This window comes from Protobothrops mucrosquamatus, unplaced genomic scaffold, assembly GCF_001527695.2.
Source record: "Protobothrops mucrosquamatus isolate PMUCROS unplaced genomic scaffold, P.Mucros_1.0 scaffold_217, whole genome shotgun sequence".
Lineage (NCBI taxonomy): Eukaryota > Metazoa > Chordata > Lepidosauria > Squamata > Viperidae > Protobothrops > Protobothrops mucrosquamatus.
In genome coordinates this window covers 2,128,761-2,152,208 of record NW_015386293.1, presented here as the reverse complement: position 1 = coordinate 2,152,208, position 23,448 = coordinate 2,128,761, and the positions used below count along the sequence as shown (strand labels likewise).

General features: G+C 42.8%; 1 protein-coding gene across 1 annotated transcript in view; it reads right to left on the bottom strand.

Annotated features, from left to right (window-relative positions):
- The window catches only part of RECK (reversion inducing cysteine rich protein with kazal motifs), a 267,919-nt gene that overhangs the window by 88,798 nt on the left and 155,673 nt on the right, over positions 1-23,448 (bottom strand). The window contains exons 7-9 of the mRNA XM_029286596.1: positions 22,312-22,345; positions 21,783-21,980; positions 1,553-1,820 (exon numbers count right to left, since the gene is read on the bottom strand). Coding sequence (XP_029142429.1) covers positions 1,553-1,820; positions 21,783-21,980; positions 22,312-22,345 — 500 coding nt within the window. The remainder of the gene's footprint in view (positions 1-1,552; positions 1,821-21,782; positions 21,981-22,311; positions 22,346-23,448) is intronic.

Sequence of the window (23,448 nt, the reverse complement as noted above, 5' to 3'; positions counted from 1 at the left end):
TTGAAGCAGCAACTCTGTTGCTATGTGAACTACCAGCAAGACAATTGGGCCAAACTCTTGCTCTTCACAGAAGTTGCCTATAATAACTCATTGCACAGCAGCACTGGTTTCACTCCTTTCCAGGTGACGAAAGGCTTGGACCTTGTTCCTATGCCAGAGCTGCCTCAGCACAGACCCCTGCACGTCATTAGCTAAGTGCAACAAGACTCTGCAGAATACTTGGCTCGTTGTCTGCAAAACATTAGATGAGGAAAGGGAAGTATATAAGAAACAACCTGACAAGAAGAGGGCAACCCAAAGAGTTTAAAGTATAAGGTTTACTGCTCCACTAAGTTCCTGCAGCCATGACAACCCTGCAGAAAACTGATCCAAAATATGTAGGGCCTTTCCCCATCACCAGAGTCATAAACAGGTGATGGCTGAATTAAAACTGCCCCAAAAACCTAAGCACATTCATCCTGCTTTCTACTATAGTCTAATGAAGCCTGTTTAGTTTGCCCTTGTGGCCTGACACAAAACCACCTCCACTTCCAATTATGATAGAAAGGGAACAACATTTTGAGGTTAAATAAATCCTAGATTCTAAATTCCATATGGGGAGGATACAGTACCTTATTCTGTGAAAGGATTTCCTTCCCTCAGAGGTTGAGTGGGTTGAGGCTAGCCATGTTCACTCCCCCTTTTAATCTACCAGTTTCATAACAAATATCTCCATAAGTCTAAATGAGACCTCGTGATTTATGCTGTAACTAATGTGTTTCCTATGTTTTATTTTGTAGGCATAGTCGTTTTCTGGAGGGGCAGCATGGTTGTCATTCTGCTTCTAGCTTCACATTGCATCTTGCCAGCTTGACATTAGCAATGTGAGTAGAGGGGGAGAGAAAAGAGATTGGAATGTGGTTGGACAAAAATGGGGGTGGGAGATTGGGAATGAAACTTTGCCAGCCCTGAAAGTGAGTTACATCAATTCAGCACAAGGTCAGCCAAAAGAATGTGGAGATGGAGAAGGCACGAACACTAAGTCCATTTCCTAAACAATCTGAGAACTTCTAATTGGACATTGACATTGACAAGGGGTGGCTAGGGGAAAAGGGGAACTTAACTTCATCTTTTTCGTGCTAAACTGACAGATTTGCCTTGCTACTTTTGTATTCGCTTTTGTTCTTAGTTTTGTTTTTAATTGGAAAAACAATTTCTTTCTAATTAACTTAAGTGAGATGGATGACACTGTTAAGGATGACAATGAGAATTTTAATAGTATGTAGTTCTCTAACTTTAAATAGAATCTTGAACACATTTTCTTTTGACATTAGCAAACTATCTTACGAAAGTGGTATATTTTGTTACTTGTTGTTCCCTTCATTTTGTAAATAAGAAAGTGTTTTTTTATTAAACTATTGGTAGGAGTTCCAAAGCATTCTCACATTTCAAATTGGTTCACTTCATTTAAAAAAATGGACACTGTTTAAATATTAGCAAATTAATGGCTAAATGAACATTTGTTTTAATCAAAAGCTTGTAGGAACTGAAACAAAGAGGAAAATACACTAACCTGCACAAAGAAGTATTTGCTTTGGAACAGCAGTGCAACTTAGCACTATCGAGAACTGTTGAAGGTGGTGGATGCAGTGTCACTCCAGGATGAACAGATCTTGAGCTCTCCAAGAAACATTGCCAAAGAGGATCCTGTGGAAGAGGCATTGTTTTACAGCTTTCAATAAGTCCATCCACAATTTCATGTTCCGTTTTCATTGATATTAGTATCCTTTTACAAGCTGTTTGGCAAACATAATCTTCTGCTCTATCACAACAGTATAAACCTATATAGGAAAAAAAACAAATATTGTTAGTTGTCACCTCTGTGCATATATGAACCTCTGGTTTAGCATGTAAGCATGAGTAGTCATATCTTTCTCTTCTACTGTTTATCTTCTTAATCTACATTATATTCTTGCTATGGGTTCACTACTTCATTAATTTAATACAAATTGTTTATGCCTTGTTTTCATTGAGTGTATGTATGTATGTCTATACTCAAGTAAGAAAGCACCAGCTTTATCCTTCTGAGCAGAAATAATTTCTATTGTCTTTACTGAAAGTTTTTTTTTCTCAAGTAGACTCTGAAGCCTACTCAGAAATCTATTTCCTATCTTCAGTCAGTTGTTGCAATGAAGGAGAAATGAAGTCAACAAACTTCAGGATGGGTGCAGGCATTAGAAACTGCAATGCTGGCAAAACATAAAGTTCTTTGGTCTTGAATTACTGCTTTGAATTTCAAATATAAAGGATTTTTTTTCAGATGCCTTCCTGAAATCCACACGTTTCTTGAGTTTGTCAGTACTGAATTTTTGATTCTGAAGAGCACTTTAAAAGATATAGTTTTAGAAGATACTAATTGGAATTTTATTTCTTAAAGTTTGTGAAGATCTGGGTTTTTACTTATAAAAAAGAACCAAACTGAAAAGATTATGAAAACATTGGATTCAAAAGAAAACTTTAAATTAGAGGCAACATCTTGTGGCTAAACCTGATATTACAATTTGTTATTGTTTAAAAGAGACTTGGCCAGCAGCCCAGACAATAGATAAGACCTATGTATTGTGGGCACATTTAAAAATGCAAAGTAGATATGAAAAAGACGTTAAACTATTTGGTTTTCACAAAGAACAAACTGTATTTGATAAGATTTTTGTTAACTTCAGATGAGAAACTAATCAAGAAAATGTATAATTTCTTGTTAATTCTGGAAATGGAAAGCGAACAAGTTAAAGAAACAATTATAAGATGGCCGAAAAATTTTGGGTATAATAGAGAACTAGAAAAATGGCAAAAGTTATGAGAAAGAAATTACAAACTGACAATATCAACTTCGTATAAAGAAAATTTATATAAAATGTTTTATAGATGGTACTTGCCACCAGTAAGATTAGCAAAAATGTTCTAAAATATGTCAGATAGATGTTGGAAATATAAACATAATTCAGGCACGTATTATCATGTCTGGTGGACATGTGATAAAGCAAAGAGCTATTGAAAAAAGATACATACTTGGTTAGAAAAGATATTGGGAGAACATGTAGACTTTAAACCTGAACTTTTCTTACTAGGTATAATGCCAGAAAATATTAACAAACAAAGCCTATATTTGATTTTACACGTCACAACAGCTGCAAGAATAATGTTTGCGCAATATTGGAAAAATGAAGGTATACCACCAGAGGAAGAAATAATTAAAAAAATACTGGAATGTGCAAAGATGGACAGATTGACTATGAGGTTGAAAGAAAAAGAAGAAACAGAACATTATCACATTTGGGACTTATTCTATCAATGGCTAGAGGAAAGAATGAAGGATTAGGAATTAAATATGTATTAGCGTTTTTAAACCCAGATAGCACGTTGGTTGAAAAATTATTACATGTATGTAAGAAAAAATCAATAAAATCTTATATATATAAAAAAAATAGATAAGACCTATGTAACCTTGAGACATTAGCTGTGAGAAGCCCAGCTGCGTTCCATACTCAGTGACCAAAAAAATTTTCCCTGCATTCTCTGATTGTAAAGCTTTTAACTTAATACACTACTAAGATAATATGGATGAAGACCAGGAACAGAGTCTCTTTATGTTGAAAGCAATTCATTAAACTATTCTAACAGCTACAAATGAAATAAGACAGACATGTCAAACACAAGGCCTGCGGGCCGGATCCGGCCCGATATGTGGTTCCGTCCGGCCCAGGGACCTGCTCTGGAAAGAGCGAAGAACTGGCGTGCCGCATCTCGGCCCAGCCCAGGCCGACTGGGCGCTGATCTACAACCTGGTTGCGTCCATCAAAGCCAGAACGCGCTCAGCCTTAAATTCACGGGGCAGCCCCGCCCTGCCCCCTGGTGTGCGCGCAAGTGGAGTCCGGCATCCCTGCTGGCTGTCTTGCCCTGCAGGCTGACTTCACCCAGGACGCCGGCGCTGGCGTCTCCTGTGTGCACACTTGGGGGGCAGGACAGAGGCGGCGGGGCAGCTGCTTGCTGGTTCCAGTGGATCTTAGGCTGAGCACGTTCTGGCTTTGATGGAACCAGGTTGTAGATCAGCGCCACACACACCCCCACCAGTACTTCCAGCCTTGCAGCCATGAGGCATCCCTTTCAACGGGACTGCCCCTGCCCGCCCACATGGTATAGGAATGGCCAGCAGCAGCATGTTAGTGCTGACAATCTCTCCCCCTCCCATCACCCCTTCCTGAGTGTGGGGGAAGGAAAGATAAGAAGGTGAAGGATGGAATGGAGGGAGGAAGGAAGGAAGGAATGGAGGAAGCAATGGAGCAACGGAGAGTGGGAGGAACGGAGGGTGGGAGGAACGGAGGGAAAAAAGGGAGACGAAGTAACAGAGGAAGGAAGGAATGGAGGGAGAAAGGAAAGAAGGAAGGAACAGAGGGAGGAAGGAACAGAGGGTAGGAGGGAGGGAGGGAGGAACAGAAGAAGGAAGTAAGGGAGGAAGGAAAGAACAGGGAGGGAGGAACGGAGGGTAGGAGGGCGGGAGGAAGGAAGGAAGGAACAGAGGAAGGAAGGGAGGGTGGGAAGGAGGAAGGAAGGAATGGAGGGTGGTATGGAAGAAGGAAGGAAGAGGAAGGGAGGAAGGAAAGAAGAGAGGGAGGAAGGAACGGAGGGTGGGAGGGAAGGAGGAAGGAAGGAACAGAGAAAGGAAGGAAGGGAGCAAAGAAAGAACAGGGAGGAAATTATCAAATTATCATAAAAGGGAAAAGATAAAGAAGTTGAAACAGCTGCTAGACATTGTGGGGGTGGACATTGGCTAACTGTTATTAACTATAGCCTCCACTAAAAGATTAAAGGACTGCTTTTAACTACTACTGAAATGGAGAAATCCTATTTACAACTTAACTGTAAACTTATACTGGAAAAAATTCATGAAGCCATTGAGCAAGTATGTGCCAAAATAAAAGAGACTATTATAGAAATAAAAGTCAAAAACCCTACTTCAAATCTGCAAACTGACCTCCAGATTTCAACTGACTACTTTACAGGCCAAAAAACAACAGAAGAGGAACCAATCAACACAAAGAGGATTTTATACCATCCAATATACAACCCACTGAGATTTTTGATGATCAAAAAGTAATTTTAACTAAACCATATACAACTCCAAAAGCAACAGGAATTGATGTACAAATACGATTTATTGAGAACTACGACAACTTTGATAACCAACCATTAATCACAACATTGGACACAACTGAGTGTGCTACTCAGCTGAATCAAACATCGAGATTTGAATTTTTAAAGCAACAAGGGATTAGTCACAAAGGAGTCAGGGTCCTAAAACAAAGGATGGGACGTTCTCCCTTGACCCAAATGATATCACGAGGAATAAAGGGAGACTTATTTGTTGATATAGAGGCTCTGTTATGGAAACCTGCTTGGCACAAAAAGAAAGCTAGAATAAGACTTAAAAATGAGACTTAAAATTGTATGTAATGGGTTAAAAAGGCCTTTCAGAGGCACGGATTGACTTAAGGTTTAAGACTCAGACTTATAAGCGAGAGGAAAATTGTTGGTTAATAGAATATATATGTGAAATAGAGTAAATGTATTTTTTTGAAATAATATCCTTATTTTATGTATGATAACCACCTTGTAATGGAATGAGAATAAGAAAATGGATTGTGATAATAGAAGACATGGTATTAGTAAATGAGGAGCTAGCAGAATAAGAATAGAATATGTTTAGGAAATATACAATGTAATTGTTGGAACAATGTTTATTTTTAGATACTATAATTATTATGTTATGAAAAGAAATAAATTAGGGATACCCGAAGTATAAACAATATATTCATTTACGGCTAAATTGAAATATGGCAATTGGAATTTTGTAAAGCTTAAATACAGGATTGGGATTTGTATAGTTAAAATGTTATTGATAATTTTATTGATTGATTGAATTTCACTAGAAATGTATTAATCTGAATATGGTATATTATTTGAGGGAACTAGAGAGGGAATTTTTAACGAGTTAAACTGAGCTATATACAAATGACTTTGTTTTGGGATAATTGATTACCCCATCACCACGCTGTTTCCTAAGCACCTTGATGTAAAAACTGAAAAAACTCAATAAAACTTGTATTAAAAAGAAAGAAAGAAAGAAAGAAAGAAAGAAAGAAAGAAAGAAAGAAAGAAAGAACAGGGAGGAAGGAAGGAACGGAGGGTGGGAGGGAAGGAGGAAGGAAGGAACAGTGGAAGGAAGGAAGGGAGGAAAGAAAGAACAGAGGAAGAAATGGAGGATGGTAGGGAGGAAGGAAAAAAGGAACAGAGGAAGGAAGGAAGGGAGGATGGGAGGGACCATGTCCTGGTGCTCACCCCGGTCCCACCCTCCTCCGCCGGAGATACTCAGATCTGCCCCAGTCCTGCCCAGGCATCCCTGAAGCAAGTGATGTCGATCGCCCACCCAGCAGGCCACGCCCACCCTGGCCACACCCACCCAGTAGGCCACACCCATCCCGGCCACACCCGCCCTGCCCCCAGAGGGCAACCACAATGCTGATGTGGCCCTCAATGAAATTGAGTTTGACACCCCTGAAATAAGAGGTTACAGAAAAGAACAAGATGCCAGCCCAGAGATACAAACTCAAATTTTGACTACAGCTAAAAAATTAACTATGCAGAATATAACAGAAAAAGTGGAACAATTAAATATTATGACAGAAGATTCAACTGATCAACAAATACAGTCAATGGAAAATCCAGAAAAGGGACTAACAATATGGAAAAGGGAAAAGACTTTCTACATAAATCAGAAGAAACCTGAGGATCAAGAAGAAGAACAGATTGAAGAGAAGATAATAGTTCAGGACAGTCACATCAAGATGGAAAAATAGAGAGACGATTTGTTAGTCCTCTCAAAAAAATGGCAACCGGATGGTTCTTTCCACATCAAAAAATACACATAACTCAGGAAGATTTATTTGATGATTCAAAAGCACGGTCATGGAAGACGATTTGCCAAAGAAAGAAAGCTAGAATAAGACTGAAGAAAATTGGGGTTTTGACTTACTAGTGAGAAATAAAATAGAAGACTCAAATAGATAAGATGTGTATTTTGAATACTAGATATTGTTATGAGTGATAAAGAAAACTTCAGTTATCTAAAACTTGGAATTAGAAATATTAACAGTTGAATTTGAACACTGATTTGCTTAAAAAAGTTAATTGTAAAGGTAACTAAGATATATATAAACTAAAAATTTATCGTTGAATGTAATAAATATGTTATTTAGCAGCAATAAAAAATACTAGCTTAAATATGAGATAGTTGACATTAAGAGAAGAAGAGAGGAAGTATTAAATGTTGAAACAAGGAAATTTTGGTTACTAAATTTAAGATATTTGGAAATTATCAGAAAATAAGAATATTATATTGTATTATTAATTGGTTGATGTAAGATGGTGAGAATTCAAATAGATAAGACGTGTATCCTGAACATTACATCTTGTGATGAATTGTGATAAAGGGAATTGGGATTGTTTAAAATTTGGAAATTATAAATACTAAAAGTTAAATTTAAATATTAATGGGAAACTAAAAATTGGGAAAAACTAACCAGAACATTGATTGTCTAAAAAGATTGAATGTTAAAACAACTAGGATATGGATAAACAAAAATTATTGATAAATGTAAGAAAGTTATTTTTATTTAATTGATATAAGAATTGTATTAATTTAAATACGAGACAGTAAATACCAAAGGGAAAAGAGAGGAAATATTTAATGTAATAGTTTGAGATCTGTACTAAAGATATTTGTATGTTATTGATTTATCGACCAACTCAGCTGCCACGTTGCTTTTCAAATACTTAAATGTGAAATTAGAAAATCAATAAAATAATTTCAAAAAAAAGAAGCAGAGATCGACCTGGCCAAGAGGCAATGTCAAGGCGGAAGATCATGGGGGAAGTTGCCATTAGAATCAACCCACGAATCTGCAAAACCATCAGCCACTAAGGATGTTTCAAATGTGGGAAGAAGGGGCACCATGCTGCCAAATGCCACTCACGCACCCTACCAGAAAACCTGACCAGTGGAAAACCTGGGAAGACCCCAGTGAAACCGAAGGAGACGGCCATGAAAGGCATGGAAGTCATCAAGTTCCCTGCCTCAGCCCAACGAGGAAAGGGAACTCCGACCAACCCGGGAGGAACGTCCAACTCATCCGACGACAACTCCGAAGACAAACCCCTGGTAAGTAGACACGATAAGTGGACCCATTGCACTCCTCACCTGGACAGTAGAACTGTTAGCCCCTGGCATGCCCAAAGCAGTAGAAGTCGGGGCATTAATTGACTCTGGCTGCACCCGCTGCCTCATAAGCCCAATGTTAGTGGGGAATTTCCAGTGAGGAGGCTGAGAAAGCTGCAGTGGGGGAGGGGGAAACTACCTGAAATACCGGAGGAATATAGAGACCTGGCTGAAGTGTTCAGCAAGGAAAGGTCCGATGAACTGCAGCCTCACTGGCCCACGGACTGCATGATAGAAATCCAACCAGGCATGAAACTCCCTAAGCCTAGATTGTACTCCATGAGCCTGCAAGAATTGGATGAAATGCAGAAGTTCATAGATAAAAACTTAGAAAGGGGTTTTATTCAGCCGGCAAAGCCAAAAACAGCCACTCCTGTGCTGTTCCGAGAGAAAAAAGATGGGACTCTTCACCTCTGCATAGACTATAGAACTTTAAATGCAATAAGCGAAAGCAATCTGTACCCTCTCCCCCTCATGAAAGACATGCTGTCCCAACTATCGAAAGGGAAGATTTTCTGTCCCACCTATCGAAAGGGAAGATTTTCACAAAACTGGACTTAAGGGAAGCTTACTACCGAATCAGAATAAAGAAGGGGGATGAGTGGAAGACAGCATTCAATTGCCCCTTACAGTGTTACCAATTTTGGGTTCTACCTTTTGGGCTACAAGGAGCACCCGCAGTGTTTATGCCATTGATAAATGAGGTACAATGGGAGCACCTGTACAAAAGGGTGCTTGTTTACCTAGATGACATCCTTATATTCACTGAAACCATGGATGAACATATCAAACTGGTTAGAGCAGTCCTAAACAAACTGCGGGCAGCTCACCTTTATGCCAAATTGTCCAAGTGCAAATTCCATAATGATAAAATTGACTATCTGGGGTATCGCATATCACCAAATAGCATAGAAATGGACCCCGAGAAGGTCCGAGATGTATAAGAATGGGCTCTGCCCTGCATCAGGAAGCAATTGCAGAGTTTCCTTGGTTTTGCCAACTTTTATCGGCAGTTCATTCCTTCCTTTGCCAAATAGCGTTACCAATTATGAATTTACTAAAAACTAGGGGGGGGGGGAAAAGCCAAGCCAAGCCAACTGTTAAAATGGACAGTGGAATGCCAAGCCGCATTCGAGACTTAAAAAACTTTTTTCTGTAGAAGGGGCGTTGTCTTACCTGAACGCCTTTTCTCAGCATGAAGATGTAGCCTCCACCAATGGGTTATCAAAGCCTTCCTGCTCAGTTTAGACCAGTGGTTCTCAACCTTCCTAATGCCGCGACCCTTTAATACAGTTCCTCATGTTGTGGTGACCCCAACCATAAAATTATTTTCGTTGCTACTTCATAACTGTAATTTTGCTACTGTTATGAATCGTAATGTAAATATCTGATATGCAGGATATATTTTCATTGTTACAAATTGAACATAATTAAATTCTATTCTATTCTATTCTACTCTACTCTACTCTCTTTCATATTGTCTATTCTATTCTCTCTTCCATATTGTCTATTCTATTCTATTCTATTCTATTCTATTCTATTCTACTCTACTCTACTCTATTCCATATTGTCTATTCTATTCTCTCTTCCATATTGTCTATTCTATTCTATTCTATTCTATTCTATTCCATTTCATTCCATTTCATTCCATTCTATTCCATTCTATTCCATTCCATATTTTCTACTCTACTCTACTCTGCTCTGCCCTGCTCTACTCTGCTCTATATTCTGTTCTGTTCTGTCCTATTCTATTCCATTCCATTCCATATTTTCTATTCTGCTCTGCTCTATATTCTATTCTGTTCCGTTCCGTTCCATTCCATATTTTCTACTCTGCTCTGCTCTATATTCTATTCTATTCTGTTCCGTTCCGTTCCTTTCTGTTCCATTCCATTCTATTCCATATTTTCTACTCTGCTCTGCTCTGCTCTATATTCTATTCTGTTCCATTCCGTTCCTTTCCGTTCCATTCCATTCTATATTTTCTACTCTACTCTACTCTGCTCTGTTCTGCTTTATATTCTATTCTATTCTAATTAGACAATTTAGGATCATCTTCTTCCTGGTTATTCGAACAAGATTCAGTTATAGAAATGACAACTTTCCGATCATTCTCTACATCTCCCAGCTTTGCATTTGGAGTGAAATGAATCCCAAATTGCCCTTAGTATATTTTATTATTTTATTTCAAAACAGTCAGAGAGGAGGGTAATTTCCCTAAGAACCGCCCGCCGTGGCGCTTGAGGAGTTCCTGTCTCTCAGCCCCGCCCCTTTCGAGGAGGAGAGTTTGGGTGGGGGGGAGCAGAGAGAAAGCGTTCTCTTCTCACGGAGGAAATTGGCCTCGGTGGCTCGCCGTACGCGAAGCCTTAAGCAGCATGAGAGTTGGAAGAACGAGGGGTTCGCCTTTCCATCCCTGCTGCAGGGCTTGCAGCTTTGTGGGTTGGTACTTTCACGCTCGCGGGATTCGAAATGCCACAATGGCTCAGAACGTTCAGAGTGTTACATTGTCTCTCACACTGCCCATCACTAGCCACATTTGCCTGGGAAAGGTAAATGCCACCCTCGCCATTTTGGGGGTTTCACAAAGGGACCGCGCGGAATGGAACGTGTCCAGCGCCAACGCCCCACTCCCTTGCAAAATGCGCATGGGACGCAGGAAAAAGCCCCCTCGGTGGGGGAGAGGAGGAGAAGCGCTTTTAATTCCACGCGTTCTTTCTTCTTTTTCTCCCCCCCTCCACCCATTTCTTGTTTGGCTTTGAATAGGCGATTATTTCTGAATTCTAGCTTTCTCCCTAGCTTTGGAAACGGCTTGCCGAAAGCTTTATAAGCGGTGTCTCAGTAAGACCATCGGAAATATGTGTTTTCCGATGGTCTTAGGTGACCCCTGTAAAAGAGTCATTCGACCCCCAAAAGGATCACGACCCACAGGTTGAGAACCGCTGGTTTAGACTAAGACCAAACTTTGGCCACGCCTCCCTTGGGCGGTCCTTTCCCAGTTTTGCTTGACGAGGCGAAGCATCGTCACAACTCCTGAAAAAAGATTCAGCCTAGACCCACTAACAAGGGCGGGTGTGGAGGCTACATCTTCATGATGAGAAAAGGCGTTCAGGTAAGACAACGCCCCTTCTCCAGCATGACAGATGTAGCCTTCACCAATGGGACATACCCAAGCCCCCCATGTCCCCTTCGGGAGGGAAGTCTAGGCCTGTGATTCATGAGTAGAAACCACCTGCTGCAAAACCCTCCTGCCGAAGGAAGCGTCTGCTACAGCGAACTGATCAAGTTTGTAATGCCTTATAAAAGAAGAGGGGGAAGACCAGGTGGCTACCCTGCAAATCTCCTCAACCGAAGCCTGGGTAGACCAGGCCGCAGACGTGGCTGCACTGCGCATTGAATGAGCTGTGATGTTTGCCGGAACTGGAAGAGACTGAGCTCTGTAAGCATAAGCGATGCATGTCCTGATCCACCTTCCAATGGTTGAAGATGACACCTTCAGACCCCTGGAAGAAGGCTGGAAAGACACGAACAGTGCCTCTGTTCTGCGAAAAGGCTCAGTACGCTTCACATAGTGGTGCAAGGCCCTACGCACGTCCAGTGTGTGCCATAACCTCTTCAGATGATGAGACGGTCGAGGACAAAAATCAGGGAGAACTAGATCCTGAGACCTATGGAACGAGGTATTAACCTTAGGAATGAAGGACGAGCCCAACTTGAGGACCACCCTGTCATCCAGGAAGTTACATAGATCACCCCTGACCAAAAGCACAGCCAGCTCAGAGATATGCCTTGCCGATGTAATGGCGACCAGAAATGCAACCTTCAGAGAAAGAAAGTATAAGGAACAAGATCTGATTGGTTCAAAGGGCGATCCCGTAAGAACTTGCAACACCTTGGGCAAGTCCCACATGGGATATCGATGTACCACAGGAGGAGCAGCGTTAACAGCTCCTTTAAGGAATGCCCTAACTGCTGGGTGATGTGATAGTTGTGCCTGATTCTCACAAGTGAGAACTGAGGACAAGGCAGCAATCTCCCTACGAATGGTGTTATAAGACAGACCTTTGTTCAGGCCCCCTAAGAGGAAATCTAAGATGATTGGAATGGTGACCTTCAACGGATCCAGATTCCGGGAGGTACACCATGCGCAGAAATGCCTTCACATGGCATCATAAATTCTATTAGTTGATGGGCGCCTGGAGGCTTGAATTACCTTAATGACACCCGGGGAATATGACTGCCTGGCTAAACTCTCCCGCTCAAGTGCCAAGCGGCTAATTGAAGCCACTGTGGATCCGGGTGTTGGAGCTGGCCTTGACTGAGAGAAATGAGGTCTGGTGGGATCTTCCAAGGTGGAGAGATCGACAGATCCACAAGGTCTGCAAACCAAGGTCTCCTTGGCCAGTGAGCGACCAGCAAGATTAACTCCGCCTGTTCCAAAAGAAGCTTTCTGATGATGGCCGGAATCAGTGGAAGAGGAGGGAATGCATACAGGAGACCCCTGGGCCAAGGACTGCGGAGTGCGTCTGTTCCCTCCGCCCCCGTGACGGAAACCTCGTGAAGAATCTGGGCAGCTGAGTGTTTGTCGGTGAGGCAAACAAGTCCACCTGAGGTTGACCGAACCTCTCCACTATTCTCCTGAAGAGAGCTGGGTCCAGGCGCCACTCTGAGTGGTCTGTCGTCGCCCTGCTCAGAGAATCGGCCTGACGATTCACCTCTCCGGAAATGTGTTCTGCACAAATGGATGCCAGATTGTGCTCTGCCCACAGACCCAGGGACAGGGCTTCCTGCATGAGAGACCAAGACCTGGTCCCCCCTTGCCTGTTGACGTGAGCCTTGGCTGCTATGTTGTCCGTCATTACCAGGACATGTTTGCCCGATACTATGTGGGTAAATTGGTGTAGTGCCAGGTGCACTGCCCTGAGTTCTAGCCAATTTATATTGTGAGCGAGATCGGACTGAGACCACTGGCCCTGTGCCATGTGTGTCTGTATGTGCGCGCCCCATCCAAACATACTGGCGTCCGTGGTCAGGACGAGTCTGTGAGGCTCCTTGAAAAGTGATCCCTTGTGTATAGCTGCCGACACCCACCAGTGGAGTGACAGTAGTGTGTGATGGGGAACTCTCACCTTCCGTATGGAGGCACTCATGTTCCTCTTCTGGAAGGGGAGTAGGAACCACTGGAGATGCCTGAAGTCGTGCCCAAGGCACTATACCCAGGCATGATATCATCTTTCCCAACATCTGAGACAGGTGAACCAGTGGAACCACCTTGCCCTTCTGAATTTTGTGAACTAGAGATTTGATGCTGTCCTTGCGTTCCTGGGATAGATAAACCTTGCACAGGTTTGAATCTATCACCGCGCCTAAGTGTAAGATCCGATTGGTCGGAGTGGTGTAACTCTTTTTGAAGTTCACGGAGAACCCGTGCCTCTGAAGAGTCTGTATTGTGGTCTGCAGATCTATCTGCGCAGAACGGAACGAACTGGACTGGATAATTATATCGTCCAGGTAGCATTGTACTCTTACCGGAATTAGCCTGAGATGAGCCGCTAATACCGCCAGTAGCTTTGTGAAAACCCGAGGAGCCGAGGATAGGCCAAAGGGGAGGGCTCTGTATTGATAATTCCTGTGAGCATGACAAAAACGGAGGAACCTGCGGTGATGGGGCCGGATTGGGACATGAAGATAAGCCTCTGTCAGATCTATGGAAGAGAGATAATCTCCCTTCCTGATACTGGCCAGAATGGACTTGAGAGACTGCATTTTGAACCTCCTGTAAGCTATGAAGTGGTTTAGCCCCTTCAGATCCAAGATCGCTCTCCAACCCCCCGAGGTTTTGGGAACCACGAAGAGGACGGAGTAAAACCCCTTTCCCCTTTGGTCCAGAGGAACCGGTTCTATGGCCTTTATATCTAACAGATGGGCAATGGCCGTGGGAACTAGCCCAGCCTTGCTTGCGTGCCTTGAGACTGGACACTGTATGAAGCGGTCTGGGGGAGTGGAATTGAATTCCATGGCTAGACCGAGTTTCATGGTCTCCCTCACCCAGGAGTCGTTGGTGGTGACCTCCCAAACGTCGCTGAACAGAGCCAAGCGACCTCCTATGGGAGGATCCATATTGGTGTCACTTGGACCTCCTGAATGGATGTCCCCCAGCTCCCCTAAAGGGACGCTTGCTCTGGAACTGCCCCCTGGTTCCTGAACTCTGGCGGTCCTGTTGTCGATCCTGTCTGGGGGGAAAGGATCGGGAACCTCTGGCCAATCCCAGGACTGTCCTGATTGAAAGGGCTGCCGCCAATCCCAGGAACCCCCGGGCCGAAAGGACTGTCTGCGAAATTCTTGTTGAGGTCTCCTATCCGCCTTTTTGGAGGGGTGAGCCAATGTTTTCCTTTTGTCCTTCCCTTCAACCAGGTACGGTTCCAAGACCGCCCCGAATAATTGAGTACCCCTGTATGTGTCTGTGGCCAGATGCCATCTTGATTTGAGATCTGCCCTCCACTGCTTGAGCCACAATAATCTGCGAGATGCTATCGTGGCCGCGATAGATCTGGCGGAATACTCGACCGAGTGGAGGGATGCATCTGCCATATACTCCGCAGCAGCTACTAGTTTACCCAGAGTCTGTTGCGCATGCACCTGATCTGGAGGAATTAAGGCCTGTAACTCACGGAGCCACATGATGGAAGTCCTTGCGAAAAAGGACAAGGACGTTGCCGCCTTGATGGCCCAGGCTGAGGCCTGATGAGCTCTGCGGAGAGAAAACTCGAATCTTTTATCCTCCGCCTTGAGGTTCTCTGCCATTTCACCAGGAACTGTGGACGTGGAGAATAAAGATGTCAAGGGGGCATCTACCGTAGGTAACTCAAGGAAGGAAGAAAAATTAGGTGAAACATTAAATAGTTTCTTTTCCGTGCTGCTGGGTTGAGGTAGAGTGGACAATGAAGCCCACTGTTTTTCCACCGTGGTGCGGAACACCGCGGGGCAAGGAACTTGCTTTTCCTCAATAACCTTTACCGCAAATAAGGGATTTGACTCTTGCGCAGCAGATGTAGATGGTTCAGGTTCTTGTTCTGCGACCAAATTGGCCGTGGTACAGGCCTTTAATAAAAGTGATCGAAATAGAGAAGGATCAAAGAGGCCAGATGTTGGAGTCGGATCAGATGCCACCTCCTCATCCTCTGACATAGGTAAGTCAGTTGTTTCCAAGTCAACAGACTCGGCCTCACCAAGTTGAGAAGAAGTCTCAGAAACACCAGAGCCTGCAGACTGAAGGTATCCAGTGCGACCTGCTGGCAAGGGTGGAGGAGAAGGGGATGGGACCTGTGAAGATCCCTGACCCATAGAGGACGCCATAAATTGGGTGAAGGCCTGTTGCATAAAAGAGTTAAACTGTTGTGCCCAGAAAGTTTGCTTTGCAGGGGCAACCCCAGAAGTAGAGGCCTCAGAAGCCTGTGGGGTGATTGAAGCAGCCGGAACTGAAGGACCAGAAGGAAAAAGAGGAGAACCGGGAAGGGAAGGAGGGAGACCAACCTGTTCAGTTCCCCCTTGAGGAGACCAAGCCCTGGGGGCTTGATAAGAAGGCACTGGTGGAGGTTCAAATGGTGAACTGCCCAGAGAAGCAGGGGGAACCACTTCAGTTTCACTGGACCTGAGCCTTTGTGCTCTGGAGAATTCTTTCTCCAGTGCCTGATGTCTCCTCGAGGCCTCTCGCTCAGCAGCCTCGGAGGGTTCTGTAGACAAATGCTTGGTTTTGCCCTTTTTCTTTCCCCCCACGCCCATATCAGAAGATCTGTGTTTGGATTGTGCAGGGGGGGCATCAGAACCCTGCGAAGTCTGAGGAGTATCACCATCTTCCATTGTGCAACGGACCTTCCAGATAGGAGAAGCCCTGTAATGGGGGTAAACACGCAGATCAAGTTGTCCGGGAGGGAAGCTTCCCACGCCCTAAACAACCACAATGACAAACAGCCAGACAGATTTCTAAAACTGTCTGTATAGGCCCTGCAGGCACAGCGCCGCGAGCTAATTAGAACAGGTGTGACAAATTCTCCCTATAAGTGTTACCAGGAATAAAGTGATTTGAGTGATGCAATATAAATTAGAAAGGGAGACCCCTTCTTTTCAATGCAATCCTTGTAAAAGGAGAAGAATGAAGTTTTGTGACACCCCCTTGAAAGCCCAACACAGCAGGCTGTAAATTGTAAGCAGGCCCAATATCCGTATGGTGTGAAGGCCTCACCAAAATGGTGACCACACCCAGCACGAAATCAAAATGGCGGCCACAGGCCTCCTTGCCATCTAACTGGCGACGCTCGAGGAAAGGGGAGCAATGAGCAAAGGCTCTACAAGGCGTTCAGGGATCCCACGGGTCCCTGCCACCCAGTCTTCACTCCCTTATTGAATAAGGCAAACAAAACTTGTGTTTGGTAGAATGGGCAAACAGCCCTCCGCTCGCCTCTGGAGCCTCGTGGCCACGAGGAGAAGAAATTCCTTTCGCCCGATCCTCCGGCTTGATAAACGGCTTGCTCACGGCGCTCGGGAAATCCCCCTCTCCGCGCCAAACAATAGAGCCGAAGAGAAAGCTCCCAAACACTCAGGGAAACCCCTTCGCAGCGCCAAGCAGCCAAGCCAAAGAAAAAAAGGCACTCAAGCACTCAGGGAAACCCCGTCGCAGCGCCAAACAGCCGGAGCGAAAAAGCGGCCCCACGGCAAAGGCGAGGCCTCAGGAAAGTGCGTCCCTGCCGTCCCCAGGGACTTGCTCCTAAAGAGCTGGAAAAAAAACACCAACTGCTCTGTAGCCTACTTAACTAAATAATATAAAAAGAAAATACAAACACAATGAAACCTGCCAACTAACTATCCTAAGCTAAATAGTTAATTTGCTAACTTGAGGAGCTATCGAAGTTGTGTCCTACTGAGCCGAGACTAAGACAAAACTGGGAAAGGACCGCCCAAGGGAGGCGTGGCCAAAGTTTGGTCTTAGTCTAAACTGAGCAGGAAGGCTTCGATAACCCATTGGTGGAGGCTACATCTGTCATGCTGGAGAACCAGTGCTAAGGCATCCCAACACTGATAAACCTTTCGTGATTCAGGTGGATGCCAGTGATGTGGCTGTGGGGGCTGAACTTTTGCAGGAAAATGATGAGGGGACACTACAGCCCTGTGCATACACATCAAGGAAACTCACGGAAACAGAACAGAGGTGGGCAGTTTGGGAAAAAGAGGCATACGCAGTACGATGGGCTCTCCTCACTTGGCAGCACTTCCTGGAAGGGAACAAAATTCCTTTCCAGGTGTGGACCAACCACAAAACTCTGAAAGCACTAAAAACGCCCCAGAAATTAACTCCCAAACAAGCGAGATGGTCACGACATTTCCACCAATTTAACTTCACATTAAAACACCTCCTGGGAGAGAAAAACTTTCTAGCAGACGAATTGTCCCGAATGCCTCAATATAACAGTACTCAAAGTGATGTAACAAAGCCACTTATGCCGGACAAAAGCTGGCAGTACAGGTCACTACCCAAGCACAAGCCAAACTCCAAAAACCTTTAGCAAATGAAGCAGGAATCGAGTTCAAAAAGGCACTAGAAACCAATGAATGGTTTCTAAGCCATAAGAACCTATGCACCATCACTGATGGATTATCATGAGTGGGAGGAAAATTATATATACCCAAAAGCCAGAGATTAACATTCATGCAGCTGTGCCACGACTTGAAATCCGCAGGCCATTTTGGGTTTGTAAAAACATTGCACTTAGTAAAAAGGCAATTCTGGTGGCTGTTGATAAAAAAGGACATTGAAAGCTATGTGGCCAGCTGCCCGATTTGTGCCTCAGCAAAGAGACTACAAGGGAAGTCACCTGGATTACTGCAACCAGTGGCGACCCCCTCAGCACTCTGGAAGGAGATCTCCATGGATTTTATTGTGGAATTACCCAAGAGTAGCAGAAACAAAGTCATCTGGGTTGTAACAGACTTATTCTCCAAATAAGTACATTTTATTCATTGTGCAAAAATTCCTGATGCAAAAACACTCACAAAACTATAACAGCACATATATCGACTTCATGGAGCCCCTCAATGCATCATATCCGATAGAGGAGTACAATTCACATCGGAGTTCTGAAAAGCATCCCCAAGCCTGTTAGAAACCACACAGGGACTGTCATCCAGTCATCATCCGCAAACTAATGATGGGACTAAACAGTCGAACTCAGTACTGGAACAATATTTAAGATGCTTTATTAATTACCAGCAAGACAACTGGACTGACCTGCTTCCGTTCGCAGAATTTGCTTACAACAATGCGTCCACTCCAGCATGGGCTACACTCTTTCCAAGTAGCCACGGGACAGAGTTTCAACCCAATGCCTGAACTCTCAACAGACCCTACAATCCCTTCATTAAAAGAGAAGATTGCACAACTAAAGAATACCTGGCCAGTAGTCAGAAAAACCTTGGATGAGGCTCGGCAAGCAGATAAAATGCAAGCAGATAAAAAGAGAGTTGAGCCCAAACCGTTTAGTGCAGGGGAGAAGGTTTACCTATCTACCAAATATCTAAAATCCTTACAACCCTCCAAGAAACTGGGACTCAAATATGTAGGACTATTCCCCATTCTCAGAATCATAAACCCTGTCACAGTAGAGTTAGATCTCCCAATGTCCGTCAGACAAATTCATCCAATTTTCTACTGCAGCCTTCTAAAACATGAGCAATAGTCACCGTTAAGACCAGCTTTTGCTCCTCCCCCTCCTCCCATTATGGTAGAAGGGGAACAAAATTTCGAAATTAAAGAAATCTTAGATTCCAGAAAATACCATGGCTCCACTCAATGGAAACATCTTCTGTCCTCCCAAAATGAGTGGGTCCACAAACGCCATATTAAAGCCCCTAAACTGCTTAAGAAATTTCACACAAAATACCCAAACAAACCAGACTAACCTATATCTTTATTTGTCTCTGTTTTCCCACAGGTGGATCTCTCTTTTTTTAAGGGGGGGCAGGATGTCAGAATATTGTTTAAGGGGCTCTTTTCTAATTCTATTCTTTCTATCCTTCTGGGTTCTGCCATACTTCTGGAAGGGAGGGGGGAAGATGCTGCGGGCTGCCGCTTTGTTTTTCTCTATCACTACAATGTAACTCTTTCACTGTCTCCGCATACATGCTCTTTGAACTCTCTCCCTTGATGTCAGCTCGAAAGGGGGGAGAAAGGAATGCACCTCTGGGCATCTGGGTTATCTCCTGTTTCAGAAGGGAAGGTGTGAAGACCCAACAAACATTGCTACAAGTCTGAGACAGACCGGTATTATCAGCTCTTTCCCACAACAGACCTGGAGATTGGCCCATTTGAACTGACCGGATGAACCATTGGGGTGGGGTTTGCTAGGGACTCTTTTAATCTATTGATCTGAGTGGGAAACCCTCAGATCCTGTCTATTATGCCTTCTATCAGCTTCTCCTAATAAAAGTTCATTTTGGAAGAAACTGCTTCCATGAGTTCTGCTTTCTTAGGATGAGGTTTTGAAGTGGGCCCTGACAGATCATCAATTCCAATTTTAAAATTTTGTAAGGGTTAGGGTTAGGTTTACCTAGGTTGGATATTATGCTCTCACCAGTGCTTCTTGGACATTTTAAGGGTACTCCTATTTATCTTTGGTTATGTCCATGTGTTGATGGTTCAACAGAATCTCTAGGCCATATGCACAAGTATAGAATAGGTGGTAATTGATTCAATAGTAGTAACTGTGAGAGGGACCTAGGAGTCCTAGTGGACAACCACTTAAATACAAGCCAGCAGTGTGCTGCACCTGCCCCCCAAAAATGTAGTCCTAGGCTACATCAACAACCTTCATGAACCAAGATCATGTGAAGTGTTAGTGCTGCATTATACTGCTTTGATTAAGAACACACTTGGAATACTATAGTCAATTGTGGTCACCACTATTCAAAAATCCCAAGGATGTTTTTTTCATGAGGCAACTGGACTTTCTCAACAGAGGGGGAGGGATCCGACTTTCTCAAGAGAGGGAGAGGGATCTTACATCACCTATCTCCAGTCTACAACACAGTCCTTTCAACAGTTCCAAGAAGGCTCCACTTCCATTTGCACTACTCAGGTGTCCCTGAAGACACAGATAACCCTCCAGGTAGCTTTAACGAGTCGCTAAAAGAATGCAAATGACCAGCTGTCTGCAGGAGTATAAATCTTTCCATTCCCCACCATCCAGTCAGAGCTGAAGAAGCTTCTTGGATGAGAAGCGAAATGTCTTCAAAGAAAAAACAAGAAAGTCCAGTTGCCTCATGAAAAAACATCTTTGAGATAACTATGACCTGGATGACTGAGAATCTCCATAGACACTATTCAAAAATGTTTAGAAAGAGTGCAGAAAAGAGCCAGAAAATTTATTATAGGACTGGAGGCTAAAATACATGACAAATGGTTGTAGGAACTAGGTGTGTGTAGTTTAACAAAAAGAAGGACGATGGTGACATGATAGTAGTCTTCCAATATCTGAGAGGCTGTCACAGAGAAAAAAAGGAGGGAAATCACCTTATTCTGCAAAACACCTGAGGGCAAAAAGTAATGGATGAAAACTTATCAAGGAGAGATCCAACCTAGAACTAGAAGAAATTTCCTGACAGTGAGAACAATTAATCAGTGGACCAGCTTGCCTCCAGAAGTTGTAGGTGCTCCATCACTGGAGGCTTTTAAAAAGAGATTGGACAGCCATTGTCTGGAATGATATAGGGTCTCCTGCTTGGGCATGGTGTTGGACTAGAAGACTTTCAAAGTCACTTCTAGCTCTGTTATTCTGTACTCTATATAAGAACTCTAAGCTGACCCTTATATAGCCTCTCTTGAAGAAATTTCCAGGTAGGGAATACAATTTCTATTTAATGCTACTACTCTCAGACAAGGACTCAAGACCCAGTTCTATGTTACCATTTGTATGACACACTGTACTATTACATAATAATATTTTAATTGCTTAATTATTTTTTTATTCCATTATGCTTACTGTTTTTCTGTTTTATATATATGTATGTATGTATGTATGTATGTATGTATGTATGTATGTATGCATAGAAGAATATAATACTTATTTTATTCAATATCTTGTTTTTATCAGGCTACAACAGCTATAATAAATTTGAATTTGATTAACAATGATCCCTCAGATATTAAGCAAGAGTTTTTCCTAACCTAATGCTGAAGATAACTTCAGAGATATTCATGCATAGCATGTCCTCTATTAAAATATTTATGGCTTTTCCCTGTAGAATAACCAGGACATATAGTTATCCTTAATTTTAGAATGCAGAATTATATGGATTTTTTTTTAAAAAAACACACTCAATAATTGAATTAATAATCTTTAATCTATAAAAGTCTTATTGTGTTATTTCCATGCATTAATTGATCATATTATTGTATGTCAAAGTTTCTTTGTCATATACTTACTATCTGTTGAATTTCTCATTGGATATGACTGTGTATAGTTATTCACACAATTCAGTAACATTGGGCTCACAGAAACACAGTAATTTTCAAGAGTCTTTATCTGGGAAGGGCCCGGAGAAGTATCTGTTCGAAAGATTGCTTGACAGTATTCCCAGCAATTTGTTTGATGGCCAGCGTAATTGCAACAAACTGATCCCACTAAGGAAAAAAAGAGGTTTTATTATTAAAAAGTATATTCATCTTTGCTGATAAACTTGAATATACAATTCTGTTTAGAATTTCAGGAACTAACTACCATTGTTCTTACTACTACATAGAAATATTTGGCCAAAAGGTTCTATATTTTGAAACATACTGAAATACGTAAAAAGGACTATTAAATTTAGAAGAAATGCAATCTATTCTGCTTGAGTCTGTTTTACACATGTGACGCAGATATATCCTCTTGAAAAATTATTTTTAAAAGGTAAAATGAAATCAAGAATATAAAAAGTCAAAATTCAGTTTTTTTATAAAATAAGATACTTACTTTCATTTCTATTAATACAACTAAAAAGGGTGTTCTAAAAATAAAAACAAAAAGCATAATTAACAGCTAATAGTGAAAAATTAATGGTACATTTGCATGAATATGTACCTGATAAGCAACAGAATCCAAATAAATTATACATACATACATACATACATACATACATACATACATATTTGGGTCGACAGGGTGCATCAAAAAGCACTCAAGGTAATTCTCCTCCCCTGTCTCTTCCCTCCCTAACAAAGTGAGAAAGACCCTGTGGCCTAGAGGTTAACACAGCTGCTTAACATGCAGACAGCCCAGGTTTGAATCTCAGAAGGGTATGTCTGGTTGATAAGAACTAAAAAGTTCGAAATAGCTATTCCAGTTCTCCCTTAATTCTTTGTTAGCAATACATATACATAGGGAGGGAGGGGGTGGGGGGAGAGTGAGAGGGGGGAGGATGGAGGGTCAGTGATAACCCTCGTGGGAGGGATGGAAACATCACATCTGAGCGGTGAGAAAAGGGAGAGGAAAGGAATTTGGGTTCCCCCCACCTGGAGGGCGGGGGTAGAGAAAGTCAGCGATAGAAGGCGCAAAGCATTTAAAGGGACCCCTTGCACTGGAGTAGGCACCTCGCCCGTAATACAGCAGGAGCAGCTGGGTCCATTAACACGTAGCAGAAGCCGGATGCAGGCGATCAACGCTTTATAAGGGTTTCTCCCAGACTGCTGTTTTAACGCCCTGATGATGTCAGATGGTTCTGACGAAAGCTCGGCTCATTAAATTGTTAAACTTTTAAATTTTATTCCTCATATATATATATATATATGTGTGTGTGTGTGTGTGTGTGTGTGTGTGTGTGTGTGTGTAGGTCTTTAGTTATTCGGGTTTTCTCCCACGTAGAATTAGAAGTGTCTTGGCGACGTTTCAACGAAGTCACATTCGTCATCTTCAGGCTGGTGTCTTCAGCTTCGTGCTTCTGGGAGTAGTGTGTATGATCGCAGCTGTTTCTTCCTTTTAACTGCCAGTGGGGTTTGAGCTGATTGGGTGGGAGCTTGGCTGTGTTCTGATTGGGTGGAGGTGTGTTCTGATTGGTTAAGGAGCTATATATATATATAGTAAAAACAACTGCAACGAATGCTCTGCTAACTA